We start from the raw sequence: 19,812 nt of genomic DNA on the forward strand, positions 1-19,812 counted from the left end.
TACTCAATTAGTATTAATAAGTAGCCCACAACACACAATAGAGCAATGAGTAGGCCTATAGCTTTCAGAAAATCTGAATAATTGATGAAATTTCACATGATATAATGGGCAATTCTTATGATCCATTAAACACAAAAAGCATCCTTTTGTTCATGCTCAAATGGCTACATTTTTGGATTAGTAATATTAAGCTAACAAAGTCAGAACAGAAAATAATCCAGTCTAAATATAAAGTGTTCATATGAAATCTAGATATTACATTGTTGTTTCAATGCCCCACCCCAAGTGCACTATATGTAGCTATCACATTCTTGAATGCTTTACTTTTTGTCCTCAGTCTTGGTTTAAAATCCAGTAGTTTTTAAAAGTTATTTACATTTTAAAATAGAGTTATGAGTGATTCTTACTTTTGGCAATATGGCAATGAGCTATAGCTCATTGACCACATAGCAGTGTCATGACCTTTTGACTGTGATCTATTTTAATAGACATCACTCAGGCCTGCAGCTTTCAGCACTTCTCTGGCTGTATCCGCGAGATCTTGGAGTCCTGCTCGCAGAAGGTTTAGTGTTCCAGAGTAAGACATTTCTGCTGTTCTTTTGCTCCCTACAACAGGAACCATACTCCATGCGAATTTAACAGCTGATTCCTTACTTGTCAGTGCTGACAGCTCTTTATTACTGAGTTTCTTTTGCCCAATAGCAACCACAAGAGGTGAACTTCTTACAGATTTCAGGGATGGATTATTGACTCTCACAGACAACTTATCTATTGATTCATCATCCAAACCGAAGGCGTAGTAGCACTTGGTGAAGAAACCCAGCAAAATGCCAGCATTACAAGCAATGGAAAGACCAGGCACAGGAGCCACAGCAATGCAACCAGACGCAACGGCTGCTGACCAGGATTGCTTAAAAAATGTTTCGATTTTCTTCTCCAGAATCCTGGAGGAGTATATTGGCAAGGACAAAACCAAAGCATCTCTCTTGTGAGCAGGTAGCTGCTTCTCCAATGTGTCGATGAGGGCCTGAAAATCATATTTATGCAATTCAAAGGAGGAAATCAGGAAAACATTTGGGTTATCCTTAAGGTTTCTATGGCAGTCCTCACGAATGTGAGAGAGCACTTTCTGCTCATCAAAGTCTTTCCTTTGAGATTCCGCTTGAATGTCATTGTCAATCTTCGAGCGGAGGAAATAAAGCAACTTCTTCCTCTCTTTAATTGCTTTAGCCAGCATGATGTCATTTTCTTTGAATCTCTCTGAGGAGATGATGATGAAGAAGTCAAAGGTATCAAGTTTGACCTCTTTTTTGATATTTTTTGGCTTTGAATTTGGGACTTCCAGTCCCTGGGAGATCCCAGAGTTTTACATTGGGCATTGTAGGATGTGTATACACCATTGGTGTCATTGTCATCTCAGTCACTCCAGTGGGAGCTGCATTGACATCTTTGGGTTGAAGACCTCGCATTGCATTGATAAAGCTGGATTTTCCTCCGCCGGTTGATCCTGTGACAGCAATATGAAGTGTGACGTTGTCCAGATGCTTGAGTTGCTCTTTTTCTTGTTCTGTTTCATATTCAGCAGAACTAGTGAGTAGATCACCAGGCACTTCATATAAGTGCTCAATTTCTTGCGTGTTAGGCTTCATGGTTATACTTTTTCTTTTAATTATGCTTTTTGATTTTAAACACAGTTTCTATTTTGCTTTACACTGAGACATGTTATCTGTGTCATTGTGTGACTTCTTGGCATCTGGACACACTGCTTCAATAAGCAATTCTTGCTCCTGTATCTTCTTAACCTCCTCATTATGCTCTTTTGTGTCATTTTTCATTGGTTCACTGGGATTCTTACTAGGTTTTTGTGTCAAAATAACTTTTTCCATTACAGCGTCACGCTAGTCTTGTAAATCAGTGGTTCTCAATTCCAGTCCTCGTGACCCACTGCTCTGCACATTTTGTAGGTCTCTCTTATCTGACACACTCAGTTCAGTTCATGGAGTCTCTCTTAATGAGCTGATGATCTGGTTCAGGTGTGTTAAATAAGGGAGACATACAAAATGTGCAGAGAAGTGGGTCACGAGGACTGGAATTGAGAACCACTGTTGTAAATTGTCTGTTTCGACACCTTCAGGCTGTTTTGTTGCGTGAATGTCTGTAGCTTTCATACTGACCCTTTTAATCATAGCTTCATTTGTCTTCTGAGATTAAGTGTTTAAGATTTGTTCTCTTTGTTTCTCCTTATTATCAGCCTTCACATGTTGTTTTTCTGTGGTCACCTCACGTGGATCCCCAGCCATGGCTTGCTTATTTTGCTCCTCGAGACATTTTTCCTTCCGTATCATGTCAACATTAGACACTTCTGAGTTTTCCACAGTTGTTTCATTTGTTATATTTATCACTTCTTTCTCTGCTTGCTTTTCTTTATCATTCTCCTTTTTTTCTCTCATCCTTTCTCTGTCCTTCACGTCATTAAGTTTTATGTCCAGTACCGAACAAGTACTTTGTTTGGATGGTTGTTTTTCCATAGGTTTACTGATTTTTGATTGGATGATTCCTAGGGACTCTGTGTTTCTCTATTGCTCTCTCAACACAATGTCCTTGTGAAAGGATTCAGTAAGCCCATCAGCTACTGCTATCTGATCAGGATTTGTGTCGATTTTGAGGAAAGGGTCTATTAATTCATTTGACATGATGATCTTATTTTGTGTTCAGTAGAAGAAAGAAATTCATGGAACAACTTGAGGGTGAGTAAATGATGACAGAATTTTTATTTTTGGGTGAAGTGTCCCTTTAAGTTCCGTTTAGTTCACTGACTAGCCTATTTCCTTTAATGTTGCGCTGACATCTAGCGGCGGGGATGCAGTATGCTATCACACAAAATAAAAGAAAAATGCAGCCGATGTAATTCTCAGTCAGTATTATTTATTCCACGATCGAAAGTGTCGGATAGCAAGTGGTCCACTCCCATACGGCAACATATTCCATGTAGGATAAAACTTGTATTTACAGGCTTGCAAAAAGACAGGAATCTCATTTGCATCTACATCATTTTACATTTTTTAAAAGTTATATTTATATTTTCAGACGTAAAACATAATTAAATGACATCCCCACCTTTCGTACAATAAAACAACATTACAATAAATAAACATCCATCATGTTCACACCAATAGTCTAGTGCTTTGCAATGGAAATCTTTCTCATTTTTCAGAATTGCTTAATAATATTTCGTTTTAGCCTATATGTGATTGGAACAAACAAAAAGCAGTAACCGTTTCTATATTTGCGTTATAATAAAATAAACTCACCTTGTCTGTGCACAGATGGTTATAATTTCGGTACCTCTGCATGTTTTAAAGTGATGTGAGCTGTTTATGAAAAAGTAGCCAGGAAGGGGTGGGTTTAGGGTGTGGCTCAGAAAACATCTGAGGACTGAAGCTAAATATCTGCTTAGAAACACTTTATTAGAAATCTATTAAATATGAGTTAAGTGACATGCTGTCGATTACCCCAGAACATATATTTTTGTACATTTGTAAAACTTACCTAAAACTAAATTTGTAATACAAAAGTGTTGAAGAATGAATGGACTTTTAAAATAAGTCATATATGTGAGTGTCTATTTTAAATGTGAACCATATTTAAAGGCCTATATCTTACTTACATCTATTTTTTCTTATGTTTTATTTTAAAAAATAACATATACATTCTTTCTCTGCTGTTTCTAACTAAAACACAAAGCAATTCCCAAGATGCACTTTTTCATATGAATGCTGTTTAGCTGTTTACATCATAAAGTTGTGAAGCTTGTCATGTAGAATCAGGGCCGTTCACAGACATTTTGAGGGACAGTGGCCCAAACCAGAAAAAAAGGGCACTAAAGGGTATAATAACTATAATAATAATAATAATAATAATTAGAAAATAATAATCCTATTTGTATAAAAAAAAAAAAAAATAGGATTCCCTTTTAACACGCAGGCAGCCTACAATAAATCATTAGAAAGGTCTAAGGATTTATAATAAAATATTATATTATTATGAAAAAAAATCTGACAACAATTTATATTTTTTTTGTCAGGAGGTATGCACAATCTAAAACAGAGTCCATGTCTTCATTATGAAATATGAGCCTATTATGCATCCACTGTGGGAAAAAAAACTCCTGTATACTTCTGTACACTGGAGAAAAACATATGGATTTTTACTTCAAATTTCTTTAGAGAGAAGTATTATTTTATGTATTTTAACCCAAAATAGGACGGAGTGAGCATTATTGAGCACTATAAACACATTTATTCTGTTTCATTCATACTGGAAGCCGGAGTGAGCCCTGGCGCACGAAACTCCAAATATGCCTCACAGATGTAAAATAATATGATGTTCCAGGAAATCCCTAATATGGACAAAGGCGTTCAGCTATGAGCTATCACTTTAGCTGAATAAAAAGAAGATGGAAACGCTTTGACTGATTAAACATGAAGACAATAAACACACGACTTCAAGTCTTCTCGGGTACTTTCATAATAATGAAGTACATTTATAATGCAATGCTAATTGACATAGCTTTTATCAGTACTATAAAATAATATATTGTCTGCCTTATGCTATGATAATAAGCCACATCAGCTTGTTTCAAGCACTCAACTGACATTATGAAGTTAGTTTGGAGTAGTTTTGGATTAAATGTCTTTTATTTGACATATAGGGTTAATAAAATTTCCTTTATAAATCTGGAGTTGATGAGTGTGTTAATTGCTGACAGGTAGAATATACAGCTTTTACTGTATAAAAATCATTATGTCTTGGAAAGTTTTACATCTTACATCTATTTTTTCTTATGTTTTATTTTAAAAAATAACATATACATTCTTTCTCTGCTGTTTCTAACTAAAACACAAAGCAATTCCCAAGATGCACTTTTTCATATGAATGCTGTTTAGCTGTTTACATCATAAAGTTGTGAAGCTTGTCATGTAGAATCAGGGCCGTTCACAGACATTTTGAGGGACAGTGGCCCAAACCAGAAAAAAAGGGCACTAAAGGGTATAATAACTATAATAATAATAATAATAATTAGAAAATAATAATCCTATTTGTATAAAAAAATTAAAAAAAAAGGGGGGGGGGGGGGGTTGTGGAGTGGCCCCTGGGGACCAAACGAATTTTTTCCGTAAAAGTCTAGTAGACCAACATACCATAAAAATTTCTTCATCCTCGGTGCCACGGTTCAGGTAGTTATTTAGGAAAAACTGCATTTTTTTGGGTTTGGGGGGGCCCAGCGCGGGGGGGGGAGTGGTCCCCGGGGACCAAACGAAATTTTTCGTAGAAGTGTAGTGGGGCTACATGCCCACCAAATTTCATGTTCCCCGGTGCTTCGGTGTCCCTGGTATCGTTGACGGAAAATTTACGGGGGCCCCAGCGCGGGGGGGGAAGTGGCCCCCGGGGACCAAACGAAATTTTTCCGTAAAAGTCTAGTAGACCAACATACCATAAAAATTTCTTCATCCTCGGTGCCACGGTTCAGGTAGTTATTTAGGAAAAACTGCATTTTTTTGGTTTTGGGGGGGCCCAGCGTGGGGGGGGAGTGGCCCCCGGGGACCAAACGAAATTTTTCCGTAGAAGTCTAGTGGGGCTACATGCCCAGCAAATTTCATGTTCCCCGGTGCTTCGGTGTCCCTGGTATCGTTGACGAAAAATTTACGGGGGCCCCAGCGCGGGGGGGGAAGTGGCCCCCGGGGACCAAACGAAATTTTTCCGTAAAAGTCTAGTAGACCAACATACCATAAAAATTTCTTCATCCTCGGTGCCACGGTTCAGGTAGTTATTTAGGAAAAACTGCATTTTTTGGAGTTTGGGGGGGCCCAGCGCGGGGGGGGGAGTGGCCCCCGGGGACCAAACAAAATTTTTCATTAGAAGTCTAGTGGGGCTACATGCCCACCAAATTTCATGTTCCCCGGTGTTTCGGTGTCCCTGGTATGGTTGACGAAAAATTTACGGGGGCCCCAGCACGGGGGGGGGGAAGTGGCCCCCGGGGACCAAATGAAATTTTTCCGTAAAAGTCTAGTAGACCAACATACCACAAAAATTTCTTCATCCTCGGTGCCACGGTTCAGGTAGTTATTTAGGAAAAACTGCATTTTTTTGGGTTTGGGGGGGCCCAGCGCGGGGGGGGAGTGGCCCCCGGGGACCAAATGAAATTTTTCCTTAGAAGTCTAGTGGGGCTACATGCCCACCAAATTTCATGTTCCCCGGTGTTTCGGTGTCCCTGGTATCGTTGACGAAAAATTTACGGGGGCCCCAGCGCGGGGGGGGAAGTGGCCCCCGGGGACCAAACGAAATTTTTCCGTAAAAGTCTAGTAGACCAACATACCATAAAAATTTCTTCATCCTCGGTGCCACGGTTCAGGTAGTTATTTAGGAAAAACTGCATTTTTTTGGGTTTGGGGGGGCCCAGCGCGGGGGGGGAGTGGCCCCCGGGGACCAAACGAAATTTTTCCTTAGAAGTCTAGTGGGGCTACATGCCCACCAAATTTCATGTTCCCCGGTGTTTCGGTGTCCCTGGTATCGTTGACGAAAAATTTAAGGGGGCCCCAGCGCGGGGGGGGAAGTGGCCCCCGGGGACCAAACGAAATTTTTCCGTAAAAGTCTAGTAGACCAACATACCATAAAAATTTCTTCATCCTCGGTGCCACGGTTCAGGTAGTTATTTAGGAAAAACTGCATTTTTTTGGGTTTGGGGGGGCCCAGCGCGGGGGGGGAGTGGCCCCCGGGGACCAAACGAAATTTTTCCTTAGAAGTCTAGTGGGGCTACATGCCCACCAAATTTCATGTTCCCCGGTGCTTCGGTGTCCCTGGTATCGTTGACGAAAAATTCAGTAAGGTGACGAAAAAAAAAAAAAAAAAAAACTTTGACAATCCCTATAATTAGTGAGTTTACTTGTATCTATTTATTTTCAAAACTGTTATACAATTTCTGTTAATTGATATATAAGATCAAAGCCTGATCTGAGGCTCATTTTGTTCCACGTAAATTAGTTGTGATGCCTCAAGAACCTTTTTGGTGTCTTCTGTCATCTCATTCAGTCCCTTGTTAAGCAGGCGGTGCACAGTGGTGATAGCCGTCCCTCCCGCCGGTATGGCTCCTAATGGCAGCAGAGCCATTATGGTCCCCAGCGTCTTGGCTAAAGCGATGACTGGTTTAGAAAGCATTTCTTTGAGAACATCATCAGTGACTCCATCTTTGAAGCGTGACGTCATAGCAGATTTCAGATCCTCCACAGATTTGTTCACTCGTTCTGATAGCACCTCTAGGGCTTGATTTGATAAGCCGTAGCTGGTGAAGACTTGTTTAAAGAAATTCTTCATGATGCCAAAATCACAGGCCACTGACAATCCCGGGAGGGGAGGCATCGCCCCGATCCCTGCCGCAAAGGCATTCAGCCAAATCATTTTCTTGAAGTACGCTTTCTTCTTCGCCAGGGCTTCTAGAGAATAAACGGGCAGAGACTGAATGAGAGCAAATCTTTTGTTCTCAGGAAGTTCATCCTCAAGGGTCTTGATCAGCTTCTCAAAGTCATATTTTTCCAATTGAAATGAAGATACTAGGAATATTTTGGATATTCCGACTTTCAGCAGGTTCGATTTACAATCCTCTCGGATGTTTCTGAGCAACATCCGCTCATCAAAGTTTATTTTATGTGATTCAGCACGAACGTCGTTGTCAATTTTAGTGCGAATGAAATAAAATAGCTTCTTGCTCTTCTGGATTGCTGTGGCCAGCTCTATGTCGTTCTCCTTAAACCTTTCAGAGGTCACTGTGAGAAAGAAGTCATACGTGTTGAACTTAACATCTTTCAGGTACTTCTTCGCTCTAAATTTTGGACTACCAATTCCAGGCAGATCCCAGATTTTCACGTTTGGCATGAAGGGATGTGGGTACATGTTTGGCTTCATAGTTGTCTCAGTTGTTCCTGTGGGAGCTGCTCTCCCATCATCATTAGCAAGTCCTCTCAGGGCATTGACAAAGGAAGACTTTCCTGCCCCTGTCATCCCGGTTACAGCGATGTTAAGTGTAACATTCTCCAACTCCTTCAGTTTACTTTTCAGTTTGTTTGTATTTTCTGCAGGTGGAGAGTCAATTAGTTCCTTAATTTCTGAGCCAATAGAGTCTAAATCTTCTTCTTCTTCGTCTTCTTCTTCTTTGTTTGCTGTGACGTCCGACAATATGTCTACATACTCTCTTGAAACCACATACACATTTTTGTTTTTGTCCTTTTCCTCAGGCTTTTCAATGTCCTTTTCTTTAAGTTTTCTCGCTGAGAGCAGCGCACGTGCCCGGTCACCTGAACGATGGTCCAGACAGACTGTCCAGAGACAATGTTCCAAAGCGAAAGTCGACCTCTTTGCGTCAGAAGACAACGCTCACTGCCCAAGGTTCTTTTCAAAGAGCGAGGATGCGCTGGCCCAAGCCTGGCCCAGCGACCCGCTGTACGCCTTCCTCCCGATCTCACTGTTGCCACAGGTCATCGGGAGAATCAGGGAGAAGTATGTATACAGTGGGGAGAACAAGTATTTGATACACTGCCGATTTTGTAGGTTTTCCTACTTACAAAGCATGTAGAGGTCTGTAATTTTTATCATAGGTACACTTCAACTGTGAGATACGTAATCCAGAAAATCACATTGTATGATTTTTAAATAATTAATTTGGATTTTATTGCATGACATAAGTATTTGATCACCTACCAACCAGTAAGAATTCCGGCTCTCACAGACCTGTTAGTTTTTCTTTAAGAAGCCCTCCTGTTCTCCACTCATTACCTGTATTAACTGCACCTGTTTGAACTCGTTACCTGTATAAAAGACACCTGTCCACACACTCAAACACTCCAACCTCTCCACAATGGCCAAGACCAGAGAGCTGTGTAATGACATCAGGGATAAAATTGTAGACCTGCACAAGACTGGGATGGGCTACAGGACAATAGGCAAGCAGCTTGGTGAGAAGGCAACAACTGTTGGTGCAATTATTAGAAAATGGAAGAAGTTCAAGATGACGGTCAATCTCCCTCGGTCTGGGGCACCATGCAAGAGCTCACCTCGTGGGGCATCAATGATCATGAGGAAGGTGAGGGATCAGCCCAGAACTACACGGCAGGACCTGGTCAATGACCTGAAGAGAGCTGGGACCACAGTCTCAAAGAAAATCATTAGTAACACACCACGCCGTCATGGATTAAAATCCTGCAGCGCACGCAAGGTCCCCCTGCTCAAATTAGCGCATGTCCAGGCCCATCTGAAGTTTGCCAATGACCATCTGGATGATCCAGAGGAGGAATGGGAGAAGGTCATGTGGTCTGATGAGACAAAAATAGAGCATTTTGGTCTAAACTCCACTCGTCGTGTTTGGAGGAAGAAGAAAGATGAGTACAACCCCAAGAACACCATCCCAACCGTGAAGCATGGAGGTGGAAACATCATTCTTTGGGGATGGTTTTCTGCAAATGGGACATGACGACTGCACCGTATTGAGGGGAGGATGGATGGGGCCATGTATTGCGAGATCTTGGCCAACAACCTCCTTCCCTCAGTAAGAGCATTGAAGATGGGTCGTGGCTGTGTCTTCCAGCATGACAACGACCCAAAACACACAGCCAGGGCAACTAAGGAGTGGCTCTGTACGAAGCATCTCAAGGTCCTGGAGTGGCCTAGCCAGTCTCCAGACCTGAACCCAATAGAAAATCTTTGGAGGGAGCTGAAAGTCCGTATTGCCCAGCGACAGCCCCGAAACCTGAAGGATCTGGAGAAGGTCTGTATGGAGGAGTGGGCCAAAATCCCTGCTGCAGTGTGTGCAAACCTGGTCAAGAACTACAGGAAACCTATGATCTCTGTAATTGCAAACAAAGGTTTCTGTACCAAATATTAAGTTCTGCTTTTCTGATGTATCAACTACTTATGCAATAAAATGCTATTTAATTACTTAAAAATCATACAATGTGATTTTCTGGATTTTTGTTTTAGATTCTGTCACTCACAGTTGAATTGTACCTATGATAAAAATTACAGACCTCTACATGCTTTGTAAGTGGGAAAACCTGCAAAATCGGCAGTGTATCAAATAATTGTTCTCCCCACTGTATATAGATATGCAAAAATATAATATTACTCATATCATATGATAAAATGTTGTATTTATTGTTATTGCTGTAAAGCTATTAATTTATTATGTGATCTCATTCAATGCTTTCAGAATCTTTATACTTTTTTAAATAATTTTGTTTCTGTATTTTTAAAATGAATATATTTTAATGACAGTATATTTATTGAACAAAAATGTTTTTATTCTTGTAATGAAACAAGGGACTAACAAGGCAACTGGGACAGGAAACATGATATAACATAAGTCCAAACATGACACAGGGAACAATTGACAGCATGAGGCTAATTTATTGTACAGAAAGGAAGTGTGTATATGCAGACATAAAAGACATTTACCTTAAATGCTCACTTAATTAGTGATAACATGGACCATATATAACTAAAAATGAAGGCAGGTCAGAATCAAGAACAAAAACAGAAATTCACAAAAGTACACAGCAAGGAAACCCAGACATAAGTGTTTTTGATTGTGTACATAGATGTCTCCTTAAAAGCCATATAAACACTATTATTTGCACGGAATGCTAAATTTTAACCTTTATGTAGTGGTTTATTTTTATTAAATTGATAGCAATATTTCCAGGCAAAAAATCCAGCCACAACCTTTGTCTTAAAGAGATTCTGAATCAGACTGCAGATAAAAAATAAAATAAAAAAGCCCCGTGGATTTCTTCTTTCAGAGTGCAGAATTCACCATTTCAGAATGAAGCAAATCTTTTATAGATTTCAAGATGAGACCTATACTGGCAGTGGCACCTGCAGCATGCACATTGTACTGTGAATTGCCTTGGCCAAAACTTCTGTAGAAGTCTGATGTTTCAAAAACATCTGGTCTCAGACAGGAAAACTTTCCCTGTGAAAGAGAGAGTTCATACAGTAAATTTTACTCCATACAGACTAAGAAATGTGTGACAAAAACTTGCCTTTAAGATGCAAAAATATGTTTGCCAAAGGCTTTCCTGACAAACGGATAATGGAATACTAGCCTTCTGCTTACTGTGTGTACACTGAATAAAGTGAACAGAGCATAAACATAAGTATTTTACATAAGTATTTTACATTTATTAACAACTTATTTTACATAGGTTGACTGACATCCATTTTAAGCATAATTGTAAGAATAATGTTATTCATTTGAGTAACATGAAACTAGGCCTGCAGCCCTTTAACACACAAGCAGTTCAAGAGCAAATTACATTAATACAGTAAAAATACTAAGAATCCATTGATTTATGATCTGAGAGTTTATGATTTAAGACATTTAAGAATATTTGCTCTTTGTCAGTATGCTTCTCTAAAAGGTAAGAGCACTTTTGAGAAAGTAAAATGTCAACATTAACCTAAATGTTATAGGTTAACTCCTGCCTGAGGTCTAATCAGGTGACCAGTGAAGATAATATGAATACACTGTAAAAATGAATACGCTATATCTAATCAATAAAATTGTGGCAACAGATTACAAGCAATATTATTAATTAAATTGAACAAATTAGAATTGAGTAATAATTAATCAAATTAATTCCTTAAAAGTTAACCATTTAAAATGAGTAAAATGTACAACTATTTTTTTTTATTGCCAACATTGAAGACACCTGATGTTATCAAGCATAATCACTGAAGGAGAAAACCGTAATTTTAAGTCACCAAAATGGTCCATTATGGTGACCAGTGTTTGTTTTAGTTGGGCTCTTGACCCTTAAATCATTTACTTTAGATTTTGTTTGGCTGCTGTACCTGAGTTATAACAGCCAGATGAACAACGAGAAAAGGTGATCTGATGGTGTTGGTTGTGTTTTAACATAATCATTATTTCACAATCATTTGACCTGAATCTCTGAACTCATATAGAGCCCAAATTCTGAGTTAGGTTTACTTTATTAATTATAGCAGCTCTGTCCTTGTACAGCATAATATTTTTAGCCTTTTCAATGAAATCCAAATGATCAAATAAATAAAAAAATAAAAACTTCAAAAAAAGTTATGTAGGCACACACAGACATCAAGAATTCACATATGAATCTCAGCAATGGTGACAAACAGATCACCTCTGATCATAAGCTCATTATTTATTCATGCAGCAATGTATGATGGGAGCCATGAATGAGTTTTGATTGGTGGCACCCAGAATGCACTGCAACATGCTTTATAATTGTCACCATTGTTGAGATTCACAGGCTGATTATTGATGTATGTGTGTCTAAAAACTAAATCAAAACAAAAATGTATTTTTGTATATGATAAATGTTTAAGAAATCTTTGGATTACATTGTAAAAGTTCAAAATATTATGCTGTGCAAGAACAGTGCTGCTATAATTAATAAAGTAAACCTAAATTGGTAAATTAGGTTCCCAAGTAAATTGGGATCTATATGAGTTCAGAGATTCAGGTCAAATATAATTGTGAAATAATGATTATGTTAAAACATAACCAACACCATCAGATCACCTTTTCTCGTTGTTCATCTGGCTGTTATAACTCAGGTACAGCAGCCAAACAAAATCTAAAGTAAATGATTTAAGGGTCAAGAGCCCAACTAAAACAAACACCGATCACCATAATGGTGACCTAAAATTACGGTTTTCTCCTTCAGTGATTCTGCTTGTTAACAAAAGGTGTCTTCAATGTTGGCAAAAAAAAAAAAATTGTTTAATTTTTTTTTTTTTGTATTTACAAATTTAATTAATTATTACTCAATTCTAATTTTTTCAATTTAATTAATAATATTGCTTGTAATCTGTTGCCACAATTTTATTGATTAGATATAGCGTATTCATTTTTACAGTGATAGAGATCTTGCCTTTTACTCTGTCCTTGGATTTGTCCTCTGACCTAAAAACAGCATCTGGGTGTTTCCCAGCTTATGGTACAAATCTGGATCTACATGTTTTCTAAAGCCTTTTATACTTTTTTGGTTATTTTGATCATTAATAAACTAAATAGAGTTTACATAGTTTATATTTATGTAGTTTAAAAAACGGATATAGCCATGTCTACAAAAAGACTAACTATATGTTGTTATTTATAAAGATAATAAGGATTGTTAAGGTATTTTTCATCAACAATGTATTTTAACTTTAACATAAGAAACCGGATTGAACCAATAAGAAACGTATTGTACTTTACAATAAGGTTCATTAATTAACATTAGTTAATGTATTAACCAACTATTAGCAATTCATTTGTTACTGTATTTGTTCATCTTTGTTAATGTTAGTTCATAAAACTATAACTGTTCATTGTTAGTTCATGTTAGTTCACAGTGCATTAACTTAATGTTAACAAGAGTTTAATAAAGTATTAGTAAATGTTGAAATTAACATTAACAGATTATTAAATGCTATATATGTGTAGTTCATTATTAACTAATGTAGTTAACTAATGTTAACTCATGAACCTTATTGTAAAGTGTTACCAAAAAACACTACTTTTAAAGTCAAAATACCTGATTCTGAGATGGAAAAAGAAGTTTTGGAATTTTTAGATTTCAATATTATAATTTTTTTAACATCTTAATTAATTAATTTCCCTCAGTATAATTTTTCATACAAGAGCTAGATACAATACCTAATAGTAGTTCAGCACATTTAAAAAATAATATTTATTAAGAAAAAACATTGAGTGCAGCTGTGACAATTTAACAAATCTAATCACAATCAATGTATTTGTTTCTATGTATTCCTCTGTCTGAGGTCTGTTTGGGTGAGCACAACATTATTGAGCGTGGGTTCTGAGCAGTTCATTGACTCTGAATGCGTCATGACTACTGGAGCTAACAAATCACCAGTATTTGCAGCATATTGCTCTGGCCTGCAGTATGTGCCCCTGCCGGCACCATTTGCAGAAGAATAAATGTATTCCTGTAAGAAATTGCACTTTTTTCTTTTCTCCAAATAATTTGCGGGAACAATTCTGGACACTTTTATAAGAAAAATAAAACTGATAAAAACGTACAATATGTAATTAGTTTACTATTTTATTCTTCTCAAGAAAGTAAAAATAATGGTAGGAAGGCTGATGTTAACAGTGTGGAGCCAAGAAAATAAAACAGAATATTATAAGCAAAGTGCTACTTGATAACCTGTGCTACTTTGTGCTACTTGATAACCTGTGTCAGGCTTTAGGGAACAATACCAATAACCAGTTGTCTTGTACATGTTGTTATTAATTGTACAATAATTTTAAAGTGAAGTATCTGCAAAGAATCTGTAATGAATGATGGTGAACTAAATTATTAATAGCCAAAGTCAAAGTCTTGGTCATTAATACCCAGTGCTGTTGCCTTTGACTAATCTTAACAGACACCCTGTAACTGTCCAAGGTCAAAAATCTGAAATTACAGCATGCAGGATCAAAAGAGCCTCACAAGAACCTTTAGATAGCATGTGAAGATATGCATAGTTTACCAAATTGAGAGAAGGAAAAAGAAAAAAAAATCACATGCAACATGATTAAATCTCTCCTGGTAAAACTTAAGGTCTGTTAAGCATGATAAAAATAAATGCAATTTCAGTCAAATGCAAAATCTAAAGTTTATGTCTGTTTATTTATGTATTTGTTGTTTTTCTATATTTTAATTAATTCCTTTTATTTTCATTGATGAATTACTTCATTGCAAAAGTTACCCTTAACCTTCAATAGTATTTTAAAAAATGTTAATGTAATTTTCTGATTTGTAGTGTAATTTCACAGAAATATATATGATGTTATACATTCTAACTGCACAGATAATATAATCTATAGTTAATAAGATTAGCATTAAAAAGGCACAACAAATTGCATGAAGCGCAGATACTAATTGCATATTATTTAAACATATATTAATTATTTTGTTTCACAACTAACAATGAAATCAATTACAGAAGACAGCTGATAAAACTGATAACCTACAATTTCACAAGCAAAGAAACATTTTGGCTACAATTATAATTGCTTGTTAGATGGACGTTTACTATTAGAAGTTCATGAGAAGTATTACTAAGAACGATGTAATGTTACGACTTAATTGTGAAACAGTCAGGGACAAGAACAGATGTAAAACCTGCAGGTGAGAAGATGGACAGCTGTTGAAAACATGGAAGCCTGCTGTTAAGGTTACAAAGCCAACAGCTTACATATTCAACAGCACAGCTGCTGGATCTCCCTGGTTGTTTCTAAAATTGCCATAATATCTTATATACACACTGTCAGCACTTTGCTTAAAATGTAATTTTGGGCTCTAATTTGTTTCTCAGAATGTTAAAACTTGTGTATTGCAGGTTTTCACTGTAAGGTAAAGGAGTTTTTGGCTTTATATTTTGGAAAATATATGACATGAACATTTTTCCTTTGAGATACACTAATTTAGCATAAAAAACATATATTTTGTTACACTCAAAATATATATACACTAAAAAAAGGTTGGGTTGTTTTTGGAGAAACCGAACTGTTGGTTTAAATGGTTTGGAGTGTACACTGAGTGACATTAGAGTGCCAATGCAGCCCCTAAAATATAGTGTTCTAACATTCAAGTAATCAAAATGTAATACTGTATTTCTTCATGGAAACACAATGATAGTGAATTACTTATCAGACTTCAGATAGGTCTTTTGGATCTGATTGGTCAATGGCTGACCGCTGGGGCGTGGATCAGTAGGCTGGCAGTCTCATAAATACTGCGAGTGAGGAGCGAAACAATCATCGAACAGGTTCAATCAGCAGTCATGCGGTCTTTGGTTTTCCTGGTGCTCCTTGGAGCTGCCTGTGAGTAGAGATTCCATTCAGAGATAGCAATATGGAAAAGGTGAGTCAATATACTGATGAAACTCTCTCATTGTATGTAGTTGCTCTGGATGATGACAAGATTGTTGGGGGATATGAGTGCACGCCCTATTCCCAGCCCTGGACGGTGTCTCTGAACTCTGGCTACCACTTTTGCGGTGGCTCTCTGGTCAGCCAGGATTGGGTTGTGTCTGCTGCTCACTGCTACAAGTCGTAAGTGGCATCTTCGTAGGGTAGCTCATGTTCCGGTCCATTGGCTTCGTCAGTTCTGAACAGTATTTTTGTCTTTCAGACGTGTGGAGGTCCGTTTGGGAGAGCACAATATCGTAGTTAATGAGGGTTCTGAGCAGTTCATCACCTCTGAGAAGGTCATCCGCCACCCCAGCTATAACTCCTGGACCATTGACAGTGACATCATGCTGATCAAGCTTAGCAAGTCCGCTACCCTCAATCAGTATGTGCAGCCCGTGTCCCTGCCCAGTGGCTGTGCCGCCGCTGGCACCATGTGCAGAGTCGCCGGCTGGGGAAACACCATGAGTTCCAGTGAGTGACTGAGTTCATGATGTCACTTCCTTCACACTTGATGTTCATAGCACTTGAGTTAACTCCCTCTCTGTTGTTGTTTTATTCATTTCTTTGTAGCTGCTGATTCCAACAAGCTTCAGTGTCTGGAGGTCCCAATCTTGTCCGACAGTGACTGTAACAACTCCTACCCTGGCATGATCACCAACACCATGTTCTGTGCTGGATACCTGGAGGGAGGAAAGGACTCTTGCCAGGTAGAGCATGACAAGAAATATTGTTGTCACACAAATTTTACCTGAGACAATATTATTAATCACCAGTGGTTGTCTTTCTTTTTTTTCAGGGTGACTCTGGTGGTCCCGTGGTGTGCAATGGTGCACTGCATGGTATTGTGTCCTGGGGTTATGGCTGTGCTGAGAAGAATCATCCTGGTGTTTATGGCAAGGTAAATATACATTGGTTGTTGTTAGTTGCAAAACAATATGTTCGGTATGATATGAAGGAATTTCATGACTTCTATGAATTATCTTTTCTTCAAGGTCTGTTCATTCAGCCAATGGATTGCCGACACCATGAGTAACAACTAAAGCTGATCCAAAGTCACATACAGCCTCCAAATCTGCAATCCATCATTTTTTCTTTATTTTGGAGATAAAAACCTGTGTGAAAATAAAAGCATTTAAACATATCCTGCTTTCTCTAAGTGCTTCATTCATATTTATGAATAAATACTGAATAAATATATTGTTGTAAGTAAGAGGCCTATATTTAAATGTACAAATGCTCTCAGCAAACAATTAGCAAAGCAACACAAAATAAAATTAGTTAAATTCCTAATATTTCTAATAATAAAGACAGCTATTCCATAAAAAATACATCTGGAAAAAAAAAAATTCTAACAAAGGAAATGTTAAACAGCTATACCAGCTAACAGGGAATGTTCTCAAAAGTTACTCAGAGCATTAGATAACATTCTGGCAGTGTTCTCTCAAAATTATTTTTAAAAATAGTTCTTCCAGTAACATTAATAGAATGTTTGTTCAAGTTATCCGGTCTTTAATAACATCATCAAAACGTTTGCACAAAAACACTAATCATTCATCTCTCATGAAATGTTTTACTGAAACATTTTAGTATTTCTTTTTCAATTTTACTACTTGTTACAGAATATTTAGAGAACATTCAAAGTATTGTTACCATAATGTTCCCACATAACCAAGAACCAAGAAAAACGTTTTGAACATTCTGAGAACATTCATAAATAATAAACAGAACATTCAGAAAAAAAATGCCTAACCATTAATAACTTCCATTAGAATGTTAGCAAAACATTCCTAGAGCATATTTTTGCTGGGATGGTTATTTATAATACAGTGTTTGTTAGCATCATAAATCAGCAAAAAAAAAGTCATATAGCAAAGAAAAATAGCTTCAACATGTGTCTATAACAACTATAAATGAGCCTTCATCAAACATATTTAGGTTTAAGAATGACACGTAAAGAAAGCAGTAGCATAGGCCTTTAGTTTGAAGTGTTGTGTGACTAAAGTAAGCCAGGCTACTATGTTTCACATAGGCCTATATCTTTCTCATTTACTGAGGCCTTTGTGGACTACCAGTTTAAATGTAGGCAATCCAACTTGATTAAATAATAGGTTAAATTTTAATTATATTTGCTCAGAAAGGTGTTTGAGGTAGGCTTGCCAACCATATATATTTCAGAATCGCACTGTAAAAAAATTCCACAACTTAAAAACGTATTTAGGTTCACTTGATGCCTTGCATTTTTAAGTAGGCTATTAGTCTAATCAAATTAGCTGTACAAGTCATTTAAAAGTGTATACAATTTTTTGTTGAATCACATCTAACTTATATCAAATTTAAACTGCTTAAATGAAAAAAAAAAACGTTTTTTTTACAGTGCTTTTAAGACATCAAAGTAGTTTTCGCTGTTTATCAAGTTAAGAAGGCCCATAGGCTATATGCAGGCATACGCCCTATATGGCCACATTTAAAGTGATATTGCGCATACTCCTGTAAAGGATGATATTAAAATGAATAGGCCTACACGTTCAAGCGATGCTCCTTCACCGTTGCTTTAGCGTGAATCAATAAATGATATTCATTAACAAGTGCATAGTCTCATACTTTTCAACACAGCTTTACATTACTGGTAATATAAACACTAAAGTTGAATTCATGCCATGTATGTACATCCAAGTTCACTCGACTACATGACGTCATATACACACACTATCAGTGAATCAGCACGAAATAAAATCATAACAAAGAATTAATTAATAAAGGATAACATGAAACACATAAGCTACCTACATAGGCTATGTATTTTATCTCCGCATCACCAGAGTACACTAATGGCGGCACCGATCATTAACACTAAATAGAGTTTACAGACATAACGCTCATATACATCGAAAAACAATTAAGTTACTGTGAACAGTCTACAATGATGGTGTGCATTTTATTTTATACCTGTAAAAGACGATATTAATATGAATAGGCTACACGTTCAAGCGATGCCCCTTCACCATTGCTTATCGAAAATGAAGCACATCGCGTAGAACCAGGGGGCCAATGTTTCGTAAAAAATGTAAGCTTCCCCGGTTGCGTCATAACCATGGGACTCTCTGTCGCACAGTAGAGAAATTACCGTATGGACAGGAGGAGAAGCTCGCGGGCAATCGGGGGGACGTGGAGGCAAAATGACAAAATAATTCATCAGAATACTTAGCAAAAGTTTCTCCTGCTCCTAGCTCATGGACACCTCCTACTCACACTCTCCGTCTCTGCAAGTTTCGGAAAGGAATGATTCAGATTTCTCTTGGCACAGCTACTAGAAGACAGACGGGCTGCTCGCGTCACATCTACATCGTCAAGCTCAGTTTGAGTCTGCGCAGTACGCTCAGCCATCAGGAAGTGAGTGCTTCTAATTGACTTCAGTTTTCTCCGTTAAATCCAATGGGGTCGCTGTGTCCATTTATTTTACTGTCTATGCGTAGAACTCCCTGTACAAATATACGTAATGACGCGAACATGCACGTATAACCAATTACACACATCCTTCTCCAGCTACAATAATATATTTTATTAATTTGAAGCAACGCGTATTATACAACCCAAAATATTTGCAACAAGCATTTAGATGAAAACAGTAATAATAATAAAATAATCATAAATCGAATATAAATCTGAAAATAATCTCTTAAAGCATAAACACATGAAAACCACAGAAATACATAAGAAAACTGATGGAGATAATAATTATGCAACTTATCAAAGGGAAAATATATATATATAAAGAAATAAGAAGCTGTTAATTTTGAGAATTATTCAGCTAGCTACCA

The 19,812-nt window shown here is 37.5% G+C and overlaps 2 protein-coding genes and 1 pseudogene across 3 annotated transcripts; 1 reads left to right on the plus strand and 2 right to left on the minus strand.

The window, feature by feature from the left end:
• Positions 1 to 367: 367 nt before the first annotated feature.
• LOC311275726 (interferon-inducible GTPase 5-like) lies at positions 368 to 1,786 on the minus strand (annotated as a pseudogene). The gene has a single exon. The product of its transcript is annotated as an interferon-inducible GTPase 5-like (transcript).
• Positions 1,787 to 6,999: 5,213 nt separating this feature from the next.
• Positions 7,000 to 8,532, minus strand: LOC311276390 (interferon-gamma-inducible GTPase 10-like; the record flags this gene model as incomplete). Its single annotated transcript, XM_084386025.1, has 2 exons — positions 7,000 to 8,348; positions 8,517 to 8,532. 2 exons carry the CDS (start codon positions 8,530 to 8,532, stop codon positions 7,000 to 7,002), a joined length of 1,365 nt encoding a protein of 454 aa, XP_084242151.1.
• Positions 8,533 to 15,806: 7,274 nt separating this feature from the next.
• Positions 15,807 to 17,135, plus strand: LOC311275731 (trypsin-1-like). The gene is made up of 6 exons (XM_084384953.1): positions 15,807 to 15,904; positions 15,985 to 16,135; positions 16,215 to 16,465; positions 16,565 to 16,701; positions 16,791 to 16,892; positions 16,987 to 17,135. Exons 1-6 carry the CDS (start codon positions 15,865 to 15,867, stop codon positions 17,032 to 17,034), a joined length of 729 nt encoding a protein of 242 aa, XP_084241079.1. The 5' UTR covers positions 15,807 to 15,864; the 3' UTR covers positions 17,035 to 17,135.
• The last annotated feature ends 2,677 nt before the right edge of the window (positions 17,136 to 19,812 follow it).

This window comes from Rutilus rutilus, assembly GCF_951802725.1.
Source record: "Rutilus rutilus genome assembly, chromosome: 17".
In the NCBI taxonomy this organism is placed as follows: Eukaryota; Metazoa; Chordata; class Actinopteri; order Cypriniformes; family Leuciscidae; genus Rutilus; species Rutilus rutilus.